General features: G+C 40.5%; 2 protein-coding genes across 3 annotated transcripts; one reads left to right on the forward strand and one right to left on the reverse strand.

Annotated features, from left to right (window-relative positions):
• Window positions 1-272: 272 nt before the first annotated feature.
• Window positions 273-7,355, forward strand: ormdl2 (ORMDL sphingolipid biosynthesis regulator 2). The gene is made up of 4 exons (XM_010732045.3): window positions 273-406; window positions 3,349-3,522; window positions 4,751-4,902; window positions 6,629-7,355. The coding sequence occupies exons 2-4, from the start codon at window positions 3,349-3,351 to the stop codon at window positions 6,762-6,764; spliced, it is 462 nt and encodes a 153-aa protein (XP_010730347.1). The 5' UTR covers window positions 273-406; the 3' UTR covers window positions 6,765-7,355.
• A 2,198-nt stretch (window positions 7,356-9,553) lies between these two features.
• Window positions 9,554-15,654, reverse strand: nemp1 (nuclear envelope integral membrane protein 1). 2 transcript variants are annotated; one of them, XM_027288633.1, is made up of 9 exons: window positions 15,476-15,654; window positions 13,558-13,679; window positions 13,157-13,373; window positions 12,998-13,070; window positions 12,821-12,914; window positions 12,606-12,720; window positions 12,107-12,332; window positions 11,415-11,528; window positions 9,554-10,307 (listed from the first exon to the last, which is right to left on the reverse strand). In XM_027288633.1, exons 1-9 carry the CDS (start codon window positions 15,582-15,584, stop codon window positions 10,142-10,144), a joined length of 1,236 nt encoding a protein of 411 aa, XP_027144434.1. In that variant the 5' UTR covers window positions 15,585-15,654; the 3' UTR covers window positions 9,554-10,141. The 2 variants fall into 2 exon arrangements, with proteins under 2 accessions (XP_027144434.1, XP_010730346.2); XM_010732044.3 differs by having other exon boundaries at window positions 11,352-11,528; window positions 15,476-15,647.
• Window positions 15,655-15,912: the final 258 nt, after the last annotated feature.

Consider the following 15,912-nt stretch of genomic DNA (forward strand, 5'->3'; position numbering starts at 1 on the left):
ATTTTCTGTTGTTATTTGTGTTTATTTCATCCAATTAAACTCCTCACCTGAGCCTGAAAGCTGAGCTGAAGTGAAAGCAGCAGGGTGAAACACTCATCCCTTTGTTGTGTGTTCCCTGTGCTGACATTTACACTCGTATAGTTACATGGGAATTAACAGTCATATTAAAACATTTGGAGGGATGGAGGGGTGATCCTGGGAATTTCTTGCTCCAGTCTTCCTCCTCCAGCAGCAGCTCCACCTGTTTACCAGTGGAGGGAGGGAGGCTGGAGTTTTGAGACTTGCCCGCAGCAGCAGCAGCAGCAGCTGCAGAAGCAGAGGAACCAGCCCTAACCTAAGCGAAGGCGGGGTTAAAGACAGAAAAAAAAACAAGGAATTTCCTGGTGAGCTACGACAACACAGGAAGGTAAAGTTCGCTCCGATGAAATTGAACTTTTAAACCTCAAAAAGCCGCATGGGCGAGGCTTGATCGGCCACATTTTAACGGCTTTTTTTTTTTTGAACCGCCGCCCGTGTGCAAGCGCAGCGACCGTTAACTAAACTTTGCAGTGACGTTAGCACCGTAACCTGTGGATAGCAGCTCCAACGGTTAGCCAGCTTTGCGGACGTTAAACGTCATTTAACGTTAACTCTTCGACTGAAGTTAAACAGTCGTGACATCGTGTGGACTCTTATTGCTGTGTTTGTTTACAATACACGACGTTTTTATCGTTTTTAATCACTTTAATACAGCTTTTTTTTATTGAAAGCTAACGTCTGAGTGCTGCGGCTAGCTGAATGAGTCCTGTCAGAGGAAGCGCATGTTTAGTCACACGGAACAATCCAGTCGGGCGGGGTCTTGATCTAAAAGATGCGGGTTTTTTTTTTTTTGTTCGATTAATCATTTATCAATATGAAATACTGCAAAATGTTTAACCCAAAGTCCAGGAGCGTCCCAGAGCCCTGAAATATTAGATATGCAATAATTCATTAAAAAGCAGAACTAGTAAATGTTTGGTGTTTTTTTAACATTATAAAGGAGCGCTTGATTCATTAATCCAAGGGTCTGCAACCAGGAGTCCGTGACCCCTAGGGGGTCCGCAGAGGTACTGCAAGGGGTCAATCTTCACCTAAATAATTTGTGAGAATTAAAAAACATAAAATGATAATGAGTAAACTGCAAGCATTAATATGTAATAATAAGCTACTTTTGACAAAAACTGTTACTATTTATATATTACGTATTAGTTGTATTATATATTTATCAATCATAAACACATATAGGTTAATAACCCGGCATATAAATAGGTTAATACGGTAAAATAAAAGGTGAATAAAGTAAATATAAAAGTTATTCTAAGCCAGGCTTAAAATGTGACACATGTGGGAGGTCTCTGTTCTGTTTGTCTGGGCTGAAAAAGGTTGAAGACCCCTGGTTTAATCAATTATAAGTTTAATTTGTAGTGAAAATTAATTAATAAACTAAAAGTCCAGTGTGTAAGATTGGAGGGCTGTATTGTCAGAATAAGGCAAACATGGGATATAATATTCATAACTATGTTTTCATGCACGTATAACCACCTGAAATAAGAATATTTTTGTTTTTGTTACCAAAAAATTATCCTTTTATTTCTACATCTACATCTGACTCTATATCTACAGTACACTGACTCTAGACAGGGCTGGGCGATATGGACCAAAAGTCACATCTCGATATTTTTTAGTTGAATGGCGGTATTCTATATCTATATATATATTTTTTTTTTTTTTCCGTGGCCAGATAATTTCATACGTCTATTATTAATGGCCCGCCGGTAAATCGCATTCCCACCACTCATACTACAAATCTCACAATGCACTGCAACAGCTGACACACAGGTGTATACACCTGTGCACCACCTCTAGCCCCGCTGCTTCGGTTGTTTGTTTGTGTTGACAACTTAGCGACTTTTTTTCAGACCGTCTAGCGGTTATAGACCAAGACAGAGAGAGGAGGGAAACAAAAGCAAAATGGCGGCTCAAGAGAAGAAATGTTTGGTCATTTTAACGCAAAATAAACTATATCGATATAAACGATATGGTCTTGTGCTATATCGCGTTTGAAAATATATCGATATATCCCCCAGCCTTACTAGAAGGTGAGGGTGATGTGAGGAGATTGCAATGTGGCGATTGCACCACCAGATGCAACTAAATTCTACACACTGGACCTTTTTTAAATAAACATAAGTGTGTACATTTGTGTGTTGATTAACTGGTTCTCAAACTACCACTGGTGATACTTGAGTTTCCTGTAGTGATACTAGTGAAATGAAACCAGGGGATCCCTAGAATGTAATTTGAAATAGTTTGTGCATTTCCTGAAGTATCAATATCAGCCTGATGCATACATCCATGATTAGTTCAACTGTAACATGAGATAGTGAGTGGAGGCGAAATGAATCATTCAAAAACTCTCACTGCAAACGTGGCTCCAAACAGGAAATACCAGTGCGGATCAGGAGAATGTGCTTTAACATAAAATGAGCTCAGGATTCAACAACAACAAACAATCTTCCTATGAGGAATAAAAATCGTCCTCCTGCATGAACCGTCTGGAGTTGAACAGGGTCGTCCTACACTAATGAATTTTAACGTCTGTCAAAATAGCGCTACTTGGAGAAACAAATATTTTTCCCGAGGTGGTACGTGGTGTAAAAAGTTTGAGAAACATTGGATTAGACAATTAATCAACCAGATGTTCCATGATATATTGCTTTTCTTACTTATATATTAGTAAATTGAATATATTTGGGTTTTGGAAGGATAAACTGACAAAATGCAACATTTTATAGGCCAAAATTATTGATGTCTTAAATCTTTTATTGCCCTTTCAAGTAAATTTGTTGCCGCAGTCTGTACATAGCATCACATAAATACATTTTATATTAATGGAAAGCTTATTTGAGCAACCAGGTGTCATTCAGCCTGTCTCAGGTCCACCGATGATCCACGTCTTTGCCCGTTTTTTAGGTTAGATCTTCAGAAACATCCATCTATACTGTCATGATTGATTACACACCACAACATAACCACAGCACATTTTCTACCCACATCCTGTACGTATAACGCACACTTGACAGTTCACGAAGGACTTTGTTGAGATTTGTTATTCAGTGGTTACGTGTCTCTAATCTAACAGATTTACTGCCGCTTCTGTGTCGTGTCGTTGTTGCATACCTTACTTGAACAAAGAGTTCTGCATTATCTGAACGATGTGGTTCATTTTAATAACTTCTAAATAAGATATAGCCTGAATCTGGAGATCTGTAGGTGCCTCTTGTTGTCGTTGTCATCACATTGACCTCTTTATTTATCTTGTTTTTTTAGATGAACGTGGGCGTAGCTCACAGCGAGGTGAACCCCAACACGAGGGTGATGAACAGCAGAGGAATATGGCTCACCTACCTGCTGCTGACCGTCGTGCTGCACATCGTCCTGCTCAGCATTCCTTTCTTCACCGTGCCGCTCGTCTGGACTCTCACCAATGTCATCCACAACTTGGTGAGTCGAAGTGGTCCTCTCTAATGTGTCTTTTTGGAAAACGAGCTAAAAGGGGGATAGATTTATCATGTCCAGTTGTTGGTAGTGTTGGAGAGGAGGTCCTCTCTGAAGAGCTGGAGGTCTTCAGGAGGTTTTTGAAGGTAGAGACGGGAGGAAGTAACATATGTCTGTATAAGAACCGGAGACTACTGTGTAGTCATCACTGGGGATTTGAATTTAACTCAGGCGTCTACAGGATGAGCAGCGGAGTAACTTGTGACCTTTTGGGTTGATTGAAGACCAGACACGCCGCTACGTTCTGGATCATCTGAAAGGGTTTCACTGTGCAGGCTGGGAGGCCCGTCAGGGAGGGCGTTAGAGTAATCCAGTCGTGAGATGGAGGAGGGTAGCGTGTTGAGGAAGAGTGTGACGGCACAGCTGAGGCAGCATGATCAAAAAAACTGAAACTGTTGCATTTTTCGGAAAACAGAAAAACCTCCTCTAAGATAAAGACAACACCATCAAACAGTAAAAGGTTCTCTTGCTTTGACACCTCAAACTGCTCTCGGTCGCGGAGCTTCACCTTATTTGTAACCTCAATTTGTAGCTTGTTCCCAGGGAAAAAAAGAAGAGATCTGGCTTTAGTGCACTTCTTTACTGTTTTCACTTTCATTCCTGGCTTTGTAGTGCTGGATGGATTCACTTCTCTTTCTCTTCAGGGCCGAGATGCTTTTTTAATAGCATCTATCTTTATTAACATCTGGTCTTAACACTATAATTTTAATAACTTTCTCAGAAGTTCATTACCAGGAGCAGCTCGTTGTAGCCTACTGCGAAGCTTTATGAAGCTTAAGAGGCGCTTTTAGTCTGATTTTCTTTAAATGTATTGATGTTTAATTCACTGCACATTTATGTTTTTTATGTACTTTCTGATTGATTTTCCAGAGTATGTACTATATCACAAATCTATTTATCAGTGAGTGTCTATGAACACCCACTTTTCTTTCTCCTACCTTCGTTGAGAACCTCAAAGAAAAGTCTAGTTTGCTGTTACACTGAGAAAAGTTCTTTGGGTTCATCGCCGTCACGTGATGAGTATTCAGTGTCTGTCAAGCGAGCGTAAATACAGCAGCTTTACAGGTGTTGACGGTGAGAGTTTGGGTAAATAATGTTGGAGCCGATCCTGGAGACGTCTGTCATCGGTCTAACAGTGTGTCCTCTGTGTGTGTGTGTGTTTTGTCCTCTGCAGGTGATGTACCTGTTTCTACACACAGTGAAGGGAACTCCCTTTGAGACACCGGACCAAGGCAAAGCTCGTCTGCTCACACACTGGGAACAGATGGACTACGGAGTCCAGTTCACGTCTTCGCGCAAATTCCTCACCATCTCGCCGATCGTTCTGTAAGTACAGTTTGCTGGCTGACGTGGAGAAGTTCCCGGCAGTTCTGTTTCATTTTGATTTCATAAGTCAAATTAGCATGTAATTGTTCTGTCTGACTGATGCTTGACTCACTTGGTCAGGCCTTCTCTTTGGACTGTCTGGAAACGGTTTGCGGTCATGTTATGTAGTTTACAGTATTAACAAGAAATTTCGATACAATGGGACTTCTGTTTCAGACAAAACTGGACCATCTATTCTGTCAGTGGAAACGACTCGAATATTTTATCAGTTGTAGCTTTCTAGATATCCGAGCTGGATGTTTCCGCCTGAATCTTTTCAAAACAACAACAGGTCTTAAATATGCACTTTCTAAATGTCAGCATCCTCACCAGTTCAAGAAATGAAACTGAACTACGGCAGATCTGTAGCCGTCGTCTGCATGAGATTCTACACACAGTATATTCATGGTAACCAGAGGATGAATCATTTGTGACTTATAAATTTATTCATAAATATGTTGAGAATTATCTTTTATATGTACAATATATGCTGGTCTTGCATTATTGCACAATACAACTTACAACTAACTGCTGATAGCCGGCCTCAAGCAGACTTCCAGATGATCATCAGTCATGGTGGAACGGTATTTGGACTTAACGATCTTCATGTGGGTAAAAGTCTGACTCACATAAATGATGAAAGTCTTCCCCACACTCCGTGTGGTAGTGCTAGGTCTTTGGCTTCTTACTTGGTCCAGCTCTTTCGCTCATTTTCAGAGTTTAGCACTTTTACTTTTTTAATACCATGCGGTCTACCCACACTACTTTGGCGAACAACGTAATGGGCGCCCCGGTCCTAGACGATTTAATCAGCGAGTGAAACGTCTCAACAGTTGTTTGTTTTCCAGGCAGTAACCGTCTCCTGCAGGATGAGTAATATTAGCTTTTTGCTGATTTGAGATTTAGGTTGACTTTGATGTTGCAGTGGTAGCATTTAGTACAGCCTCTATTATAAACAAGGCACTGTGCAAACTAAGCAGATTTTACACATTAAGATAAACTATTTTTAGATGTTTCGTGATAAGCAGGAGGAGTTTGGGGCGGCGTATACATTCATGATTTCTTTGTTATGTTATTCAGGGGACAGAACATTACCGTTAGAAGTTTTATACATCAGACTGAAAATGGAAGAAGTCCAACTTAAGGCACTAGAACTGCTCAAGTTCGAGCAATAATTCACTGATGGGAACATTCACAAACTGTACAGACCGAACATTTTCACTGCCAGCAATGAATTGATTCATGGAGGAGGAGTTTTTACCGTTTCGTTTGGGACAAATATTGAATATAGTTGGATTAGATTGGTGGATTAACGTCTAGTTGCTTAAACAAGCTACCTGTAACGGCACTCACCTGTCAATCAAAGCGTTCACGCTGTTAATTATACATATCTTTAAGCCTTAATATAATTTGAACAGGTGGGTTCTATAAAGATTCACAGGGAAATTAGCTATAGAGACCAAAACTGTTTTTTTGAGATCCACAGTCCTACCAATGGTTTGACACTATTCCACGGGCAACGACGGGAGATAAAAGATCATAAAGATGATGTTTGTTTACTCTCTAAAGATTTGAGGGTTTTCCTGATGTATATCGGGATTACTTTGACCTTTTGACCACATTTCAAGTGTCACACTTTGGGTTTTTTGGGGTGTTTATTCTCACGTCTCGCTCTCTCTCTCTGCAGGTATATTCTCGCCAGTTTCTACACGAAATACGACCCCACGCATTTCCTAATCAACACGAGCTCCCTCCTCAGTGTCCTCCTCCCAAAGTTGCCTCAATTTCACGGAGTACGGATATTTGGGATCAACAAATACTGACTGGAACACTGGATTTTAAACCACTGACACTGGACCGCTGAACTATTTTTATGTTTAGGAGGTTTTGGCTGGGGGAGGAGAGTTCAGTTTGTCTTACAAACTGTGTGGAGTAATCTATGAATATGCAGTTTTTTGCTGCCTTTTGCAGCCTGAAAAAAAAAAATGTAAATGCACCGTTGCTGTTGATGTTTTTCTTTACTGACATTCCTGATGTATGTTTATCAAAAGCCAGACTTTGTTCTCGGCGTCGAGAAAGAACGTATCTGAACTGCACTGCTTTTCTGTTGCTTATTTTTAAAACGGTCATCATCCTCGTCTCTACGAAATGCACTGGCTGCACGTCTGTAAAACTGTATCCGTGAATGAATTCATCGTGGCAGTTTGGTTCCATGTCCTAATAACACTTTCATAAGTTTCTTTCTTGATTTTACTATGAAGGATTTACATGCAGCATGCATTTACATGCCTACAATAAAATACGTCAGTCTTTGTTTTGCTATCGTACACACAATCATATACTTACGTTTGTGGATATATTATATAAATGAGCGGTGAGAGCTACACGGTGTGCACACTTGGTTGTCTTATCTTTATTACCCATGGTAGTAGAAGTAGAAGAAAATCCTTCTGTGCAGAGGTGTTAGAAGAATCAATTGATCGGACGTGGGCCAGTTTGTAAGCTGTGGGGAAGTCCAGATGCTTTACATGAAGCCACCGTGGGGGGGCCTGCCACAGTGTTTGCAACATTCTCCTATATCCGAGGGATTCCCCCCTCTTCCGCATGCGATGTGGTCGCGTTTGCATCGCAGTGAGGTTTCCCTGTTAGTGACGCATGTTTTGGGGAAGTAATTCATAGGAAATGCAGCCGCATGTGAATGCAATTACTCTGTCTGTGATGGCAACCTGAGCCTGAGAAACATGCAAATTGATTCAAGCAACATCAGCTGTTTGGTACACATTGCATAATCAAAGCGTACTCATTTGCAACATTTGTTATTGGGGTGTTCCCTGGCTTCAGAAGAAACTGCTGCTGCGGGGGACTGTCACATCTAATATAAAGAAGTGGATGCAAGGGGGCAGCTGGGCTAAATGTCATCAGATTACCATCACCGAAACCGAAGAACACAATGTTGTGTTTTCATTCTCCAACGTATACTGAGAGCTACCTGATTCTGAGATAACGCTATCTCACTCGACCAGCAAATTTGTTCATCCGCTGCAGTTTTTTCCCAGTTCTGCTTCCACTTTTAATTTCACATGAACTCTGTAAACCTCAATGATACATACGTTTCAAACCGAGGTCTTCAAGTACACACACAACGCCGAGTGTGGCACGTGCTCGTCATCGCTTTGTTTTGATATTAACTGTTGAATCATCAAAAAGAGGAGTCGGGGGAATAAAGATATGATAAAGGTCAGAAATTTCTATTTTGCAGATAAAATTTCTTGAAGATTTGAAGATGAAACAGGGGGGACGGGAAAAATATCTTGGGTGGGCCAGGTTTTTTTTTTTTGGTCTTACAGTAAACGGTCCTTACTTTGGGATTCTAGGTAACTGAGGAAACAACAAAAGATGTCATTCATGATGACTTCACAAGTGATTCATCCCCCAAACATGCGTATTCAGACTGTACACTGTGGCGAACTGAAATAAAAAAAAAAAAAAAAAGCAGCTTCTGCAAGTGTTGTTTGGTACATGTCAGCCCTCTGCTGTTGTAAAGTGGAAATTCCACGTTCATGTTCATCTTCCTCCCATTGGTCATTGTTTTAATAACGCGCTGAATCAACAAGGCGATCAGTCAAATGAAAGGACATTGATCAATGTATCATAGATACAAATTTTCTGTTTTAAGCTTCTCAAATGCAACTTTGATGAAGTGACTAAACATCTTCAGTTGTTGGGATGTTAGTTTAAAAACAAAAAAACAGTACAATGTCAAAGATTTCAGACATTATTTGAATAAAACAACCTATCATCTCGAACTCTTATGGGATAGATCTGCATTTTTCAGACTTTTTACACCTCAGAAATATTCGGCTGCCACCATCATGAGAGATGTTTCAAAATACAGCATGATGGTAGGCGAAGATATTTCTGAGGTGTAAAAAAAGATTCAGATATTTCTGACTTTATTCAGCTGTGGTCCGCTTACACAGGAGGCAGGTTTATTCTCAATATGAAGATTATTTTTCGAGCTGAACCACTCATTTCACCTCCACATACCAACAGAGAGTGGTCGCCTACCACTCGAGAACCAATGGACTAAATGATGAATAGAAAATAGAAATTAGTTGCAGCTCTACATGGAAATATCTTGAAGATATCCATGAAGAAATCTCTGCTGGGAGGTGTGCTCATATCTTTGACTTAAGTAAATGTAGCAGTACCTTCAAGTACTACTACTCCAGTAGTAGAAGTATAGAAATAGCGTAGCAAAATGTACTTGAAGTAAAAATAATCAGTTATAAGGCAGCAGAATGAACCCTGTCAGTGTGATAGTTCTGGTTCAAGTCCTGCCTCTCCCTACCTACCTCAAATAAAAGGTCCAAAAAAATAATGTAATATCTTGATCTGCGGCGTAATTAGTCACTATGTCTCAAAATAGATGTAGCATAACAAAAAGTACAGTATTTCCCACTGAGATGTAATGGAGTAGAATATAGCGTGACATGGAAGTACTCAAGTAAAGTACCTTAAAATTGTCCTTAAGTGCAGTACTTTCCATCATTCAATAATTGAAGGTTAAAGCGCCCACTCAAGAATAAAATCGTTCTATCAATGATGCCGATTCACGTCGGAGCGCAAATATTTATTTATTTTTTATACAAAATACTTTGGGACACGTTCACACTGATTTATGTCCGTTAAAATGAAAACAGTGAAATACAAACATTTCCTCCCCCGAAGAAGAGAGGTTAAAAATAATAACCATCATGCTGCTGTTCAGAGAGATATGAACTTATCACGAGTTGCACTGCACGTGTAATTTGGATGATCTCACTGCAGTGAGCCCTTTTAAAGTCTGTGAACACAAAAAGAAAACGGAAAAACCTCCTCTAAGATAAAGACAACACAAACTACCATCACACAGTAAAAAGTTCTCTTGCTTTGACACCTCAAACTGCTCTCGGTCGTGGAGCTTCACCGAATTTTAGCAGAAGCTTGTTCCCGGGGAAAAAAAAAAAAGAAGAGATCTGGCTTTAGTGCACTTTCTTTGAAAATACTACTCATCAGATCTGACCGCACCGTCCTGCCTGCGATCGTTCCAGCCTCCACAGTAATCACTCGTAGTCAGTTTGCACAGGGAGCCGTTTCCTCCAGCCACCTTTCTGAAAGGCAACAACAACTGTTTTAGTTCTTCAACACTGAAGCCGCCTCACTCCGGTTTCATCATCATCGGCTTCGAATCCATGTAGTCTTCCTCGTCGTCTGTGTCGAAAAGTTCATCCTCGAAAAAAGGTCCTCCGAAGCCGTATTCCTGCGCGTGGACGGACGCCTCGTTTGGCATCAAGTGTGGGGACCCTTCGATGAAATCAGCAAACCTGTGGATTAAAAAAACGACAAAATGAGCAACAATATCACTGACAGACAGTTTACAAACCATGTTCTGATATCTAGATACTACATATAAACTTGTATTTACAATCTTCAGTCAAAGACGTGAACTGTTTCTGTATTTTGGATCAAGACATAATCTTATTTCAACCCCCACAAGAAATGTACAGTGTAAGTTTCGATACACGATTAAATAAAAGGCTGCTGTGTCTCAAAGAGTTCCCCGGTGTTATTTCACTGCTGTAGGAAGTGAAAGGGGTTTAACCTAAAGAAACAAACTCTGGCCCTGGAGGATCACATCTCCTCTGTGCTTACCCAACCAAGGTCTGGCAGTCTAAGCAGGAAAGGTTAACACAGTGTCATCAATAGTTTTTTCACCGACAGCGCCTGACTTCTACTCCAACAGCTGTCAGACTCTTTAACACCAGCATGACTTCATGACTTTCTTCTACACATTTCTTATTTATAGGTAATTTCATATCAAACTTTGCATATACGAGCTGCTGTGAAAGTAAATTTTCCTGATGTGGGATTAAAGTTTCTCATCTTATTAACCTTTAAAGTTGGTAAAGCTACTCTAAAGACAGTGGATCAACTGAGGATGCCCACACGCTGACCCCTACACAGTAGTATAAAAGTACGATAAAGTATTTTTTTTCTAATTTCTTTTAAATTATAGATCATAAGTATGTTTATTCATTTAATTTTTATTTAGATTTAATGTGGCTTTTTAGACACTTTAATATCAAAGTGAAAACAGATGTCTACAAAGTGATTAAGTTCATTATAAACAAAAAGTATTTAATGCACATATTCACCCATTTTAATGTTTTAACTGGTGATTGAGGTCACATGATTAATTATGGTTGACTGTAGCATAAATACACCTGTACTGTACTGGGAAGGTCCAGCTTTTTGTGAGTCAGTGTTGTCCGTAATGTCAAAAAAATGCCACGTTACATGTGATTCAGTGTTATGGTGGAGTGAAACATTAAAAAAACTTCCGAAAAGGTGGTTTTTAACAAAACCACCTTTTCGGAGACTGAAGCCTGGACACGGCCTTCCACGGGCTGCACTCTGGGCTGTTGCAGTACTTCCTCAGCTCCTCCAGTGCACGCCGAGTCTCCTCCTCGCCCTGCTTCTGGTACTCCTCCTCAGTCAACAGGCGACGAGGCTCCGGCTTCCAGTGGACATGCTTTCTGATTTTCCTGCACAACAACAACAACAACAACACAGAAATAAAAGAAACACATTTTATAAGAAAAATTTAGAAAAAGGTGGGTTGACCTTGGGTGTGTCTATACGTGCTGAATTTAACCGCTGTGAAACAATCAGGAAATCACTTTTTATTTCTCTGATTAACAACTTTATCGAGGCCAGTGCTCGCTCTCTGTTATTGTAACTCTATGTCTCTCGACCAAAGCGCTCTTTAGATTAGGTAGATTATCAGAGTTTTAGTCTGAGAATCCACCTGGATCGTCTCAGTTTCAGAGACATTTCAAGCTGTCTGTGGTGGTTTGACCGATCTGTCTGAATGGAAAAACCTCAGTTTTTCCCAGAACACCTGATCCTGTGTGAATCTGCGCTAAGCAAGACCAAAGATCACAATTCTTAAAATATAGCAGAGTGTCAAATTATGCAGTATCAAAACAGAGCTCTTAATGTGTGACGTGTTTACAAAGGGAGAGCTACATTACCATCTGCCTGAGATAACAGGAACACCTTCAGTTTGGTGTATTACTGTACTCTTACGCCACCTTCTGTCAGCACTTCAAAAAACACCCACCTGCACGCAGCGATGATCATAAAGATTGGGTACTCCAGGTTTTTGGAGACGAAAGCTGCCACGATGATGGCGAAGGCGACTTGCTGGATTTGAATCCCGAGATAAATCAGGAGCAGGCCGAACAGCTGCAGTGTCCACGACAAGATGTTAATGCTCTTCTGATCCACCAGAGGACCGTAACGGTAACACACGGCGAAACTGACGAATCCCACCACTGTGACGTAACCTGACGGAAACAGAAATATTGACTATTTCGGCCTGTGGCTATTTGAATCACAGGACTCAGTTACACAACATGTAGATCTAAGCATGCACAATTAAGCATTACACACTAAAGAAAACAAAAGACGAATCCTGACTGTGTGCTTTGAGGTTGTAGTCAGCAGAACAGACGAACATTCACTAACAAAGGTCTAAACTAGCTGTTTATTATGCTGTATAAAGAGTTTTCTACAGAGTCATTATCTAAATAAAGTTTGTGTTAGTGAAGAGTCTGTACCTAACGCCATAGGCCAATGTTCTTGCAGAATCATTTTGAGGTTCCTGCAGACAAGCTGGATGGCGTAAAGAGAAAACGACCAGCCGCCGACAATCAACACGTAAAAAGGGCTTTTCTGAGGGAACGACAAACACAAAGTGAAATTATTAAATGGACACCAAAGTGATTTGATTCATCAAACATGGACATTTTAGGATAAATGAAAAATACCTTACCTTTGGCAAAAAGCGTGCCAAAATGAAAAAGAGGATGATGAGAGAGGCGATCATGCCAGTGCTCATACCGGCAGAGTAGAAGAAGATTTGACTCCTTTGTGCAAGAGGAGAAGAAAAATGGTTAATAACGCATCGTAAACATGTTGATAACAATGAAACTTAAGTGAGAAGTTTCACCTGCTGAGTGAGTCTGCAAAGATGAACAACAATACTCCAGAGAGGAATATCAAAAACAGGTAGATGTCAAACTCTGCAACAAAAAACGAGCATCATGTAGGCCTTGAAATATCTGTCAACAACCAGAAAATCAAACATGCTGATTAGTTTTGCACTTACTTCGAAGGGGCTTGATGGTGTACGGAGTTTTGTCAGTAGGCTCGATCTTGAAGCACGTCTTTTTGCTGAACAGGCCGATGTTGATAGTGGTTTCGTTGTGCCGCTCACGTAACAAGCCCTGAAACCAGCCCCAAAAACTAAAGCGGTCCAGCTCCTGCAGCTTCTCTTCACCTTCCACGGTGTCCACCTTAAACACCTTTGAGCTCCACACCTTGACCTGTCAGAAATCTCTTCGTCAATCAACTGAGTTTTACCAAAGTGACAAATTCAGAGGTTTTAAACTACATTTCCAGAGTAACAGCACCCCCTCTTGAACATTATCCAAATATTTAAAGATTAACATAAGTGTATTAAACATGAAGTTCCACACTTCTGGATTCAGCATCGTTCGTGTCACTTACCTGAATTCTCGTCCACGTCTGCCTCCATGTTGGTGTGATGGCGTTTGTATAACAGAACCTGTTGGGCTCTGCCATGACATACATCTCCCCATCCTGTAGATCTGTTACTGGATGTTTGTTACCTGGGTTTGATAAGCAGAGACATGGACGTAAGAAAAAAACTTGCGACATGGACAACAAATTTAGCTAAAGTCAAATATGAGCACTGGAGTTATTGTGTATTTTTTAAAGACCAAAACAATCAACACTACATTAGTCCTTCAATACTTCAGACTACCCTACCCTGTAACTAGCACTCATGCCTACTGAAGGTCACATATATATTGTTTCACTTTTAAAAAGTCTCAGTTATTTCCTAAAACAGCTGGGCACTGTAGTTTCTGTAGAGTCTGACCTTGTTTAAATAAGAGCTGAGTGTCTGTTTATACTTCTGTGTGTATATTTATACATATGTGTGTGTTAAACAGGGGCCATAGAGCAGCACAAGAGATGTAATGTATACAGGGTGTTTAGCCAAAGGTCATGTGCAGCCAGTATCCCTGGTTGGGCTTTTAAATCCGGGTTAAGCAGTTTGTTTTCTAACTGCACATGAGTGCATGTCTACTCATGTTTCCTATTTAACATCTTTTAGTGTCCCTCTCTCGTTCTGTCTGTCTCTTTCAGGGTTATGCCTAGTCAGGCACGGTATTGGTTGAAGATGCAGTCACATCTCTCTTACTGAAAACTCTCTCTCACACCATCTGTAAACATACATGTCTCATTAATGCATGTCACTAACTAAACTTCTTCCCCAGAGTTTCTGCTCTCTCTCGTCCAGCAGGTTCTTGTGGATCGTAGCTGCTGCTGTGGTCCTGCATGACGTCCACTACATATATTACTACTGTCATTATTGCTATCATATCTCCATTACAGTTTATAGTAGTTACAGTATAGCCGCTGTGCATCTGTGTCTCTCTATCTCTATCACAGGTTCCACTGCTGCTGTAATCATTTTATCAGTCATTGTTATTGTACAATATGTTTGTGTTGATTTGTTCTGTACACGTGACATCTATTGCACGTCTGTCCGTCCTGGGAGAGGGATCCCTCCTCTGTGGCTCTTCCTGAGGTTTCTTCCACCTTTTTTCCCTGTTAAAGGGTTTTTTGTGGGCAAGTTTTTCCTCACTCGAACCAAGGGTTTAAGGACAGAGGGTGTCACTCCCTGTACAGATTGTAAAGCCCTCCGAGGCAAATGTACTTTGTGACTTTGGGCTAAACAAATAAAATCTGATTTGATTTGATACCACAAGGCTAATTCAACACCTCTCTGAGAGTCTTAACAAAGTACTAGAACATATTATGATTAGATTAGACTTCATTTAAAGGGGAAATTCACTCATAACAGCAGCAAAAAAATGTAAAACTAGTACTCATAGTAAAGTAGCCATGATATAAATAATATTGCACATGGTAAGTCGTTGGAATATAAATACAGATAAATAAAATAATATAAAAGATAGGGTGAGTAGTAAGTGGTAACTACATGTATAAATACATGTGTTAATATTACTGAGTGTTTCTGTCACACTGAGCTTCATTATGTGAATCTGAGTCTGTTTGGTGACTCACCGGTTAAAAACTGTTGAGTTAAGAATAACTTGAGGGCGTGGCGGGTTTTGTAAACTCGAGCGACGTCAAAAAGGTGTTACAGATTAATGCTTAACAAGATAAATAAAATGTTAAAGTGTATTAAAATCCGTCTTTACAGAGACACGCGGACGGTTAAGAGAAGCTCGCGCGCTGAGCGTTAACGAACTTTCCTAACGGTCAGATTCAAATGAGCTAACATGAGTTAGCTTCAGCAGCCGCTGCTCATTCAAAACGCGTTTCATTTTTAATCGAAAAGCCCTGTTACTGTATTCATAACAACGCTCCTTACCCGTGTCCTGTCGTGAGGTGTGAGGCAAACACGCCAGCAGCGCCGTGATAATCGTCAGTTTAACACTCGTGCAGAGAAAACCGTTTATCACTTTCATGCATCCCGCCATGATGAGAGCGCCGCATCCCCCTCCTCTTGTTGTTTTTGTCCCGCCCCTTCCCGTTTCTGGGCAGCTCGGTTGAGTGACAGGCCGTTCAGCCAACCACAGAGTCAGACTGGTGTGTCGTCATGTCGGTGTGCGTTCAATGTCTCTATAAAAAGGCTGACTGCTGGTTTACCTCATGACTAGACAGATTTTTTACACAAAAATGTGACTTTTCAGGATTTAAATGAAGATAAAACACACACACATAGCATATATCTATATATAGATCTATCTGTCTATCTATCTATCTATCTATCTCTCTCTCTCTCTCTCTCTCTCTCTCTCTCTCTCT

This window comes from Larimichthys crocea, chromosome XV (assembly GCF_000972845.2).
Source record: "Larimichthys crocea isolate SSNF chromosome XV, L_crocea_2.0, whole genome shotgun sequence".
Lineage (NCBI taxonomy): Eukaryota > Metazoa > Chordata > Actinopteri > Sciaenidae > Larimichthys > Larimichthys crocea.

Bases quoted from the DNA above. Each gene is read 5' to 3' on its own strand.
- ormdl2 (XM_010732045.3), top strand. From the start codon at position 3,349: ATGAACGTGGGCGTAGCTCACAGCGAGGTGAACCCCAACACGAGGGTG. The intron at 3,523-4,750 runs GTGAGTCGAAGT...TGTCCTCTGCAG, and splicing joins CCAATGTCATCCACAACTTG to GTGATGTACCTGTTTCTACA. The intron at 4,903-6,628 runs GTAAGTACAGTT...CTCTCTCTGCAG, and splicing joins ACCATCTCGCCGATCGTTCT to GTATATTCTCGCCAGTTTCT.
- nemp1 (XM_010732044.3), bottom strand. From the start codon at position 15,584: ATGGCGGGATGCATGAAAGTGATAAACGGTTTTCTCTGCACGAGTGTT. The intron at 13,071-13,156 runs GTAAGTGCAAAA...TTTTTGTTGCAG, and splicing joins CACCATCAAGCCCCTTCGAA to AGTTTGACATCTACCTGTTT. The intron at 12,721-12,820 runs GTAAGGTATTTT...TCGTTCCCTCAG, and splicing joins TGGCACGCTTTTTGCCAAAG to AAAAGCCCTTTTTACGTGTT.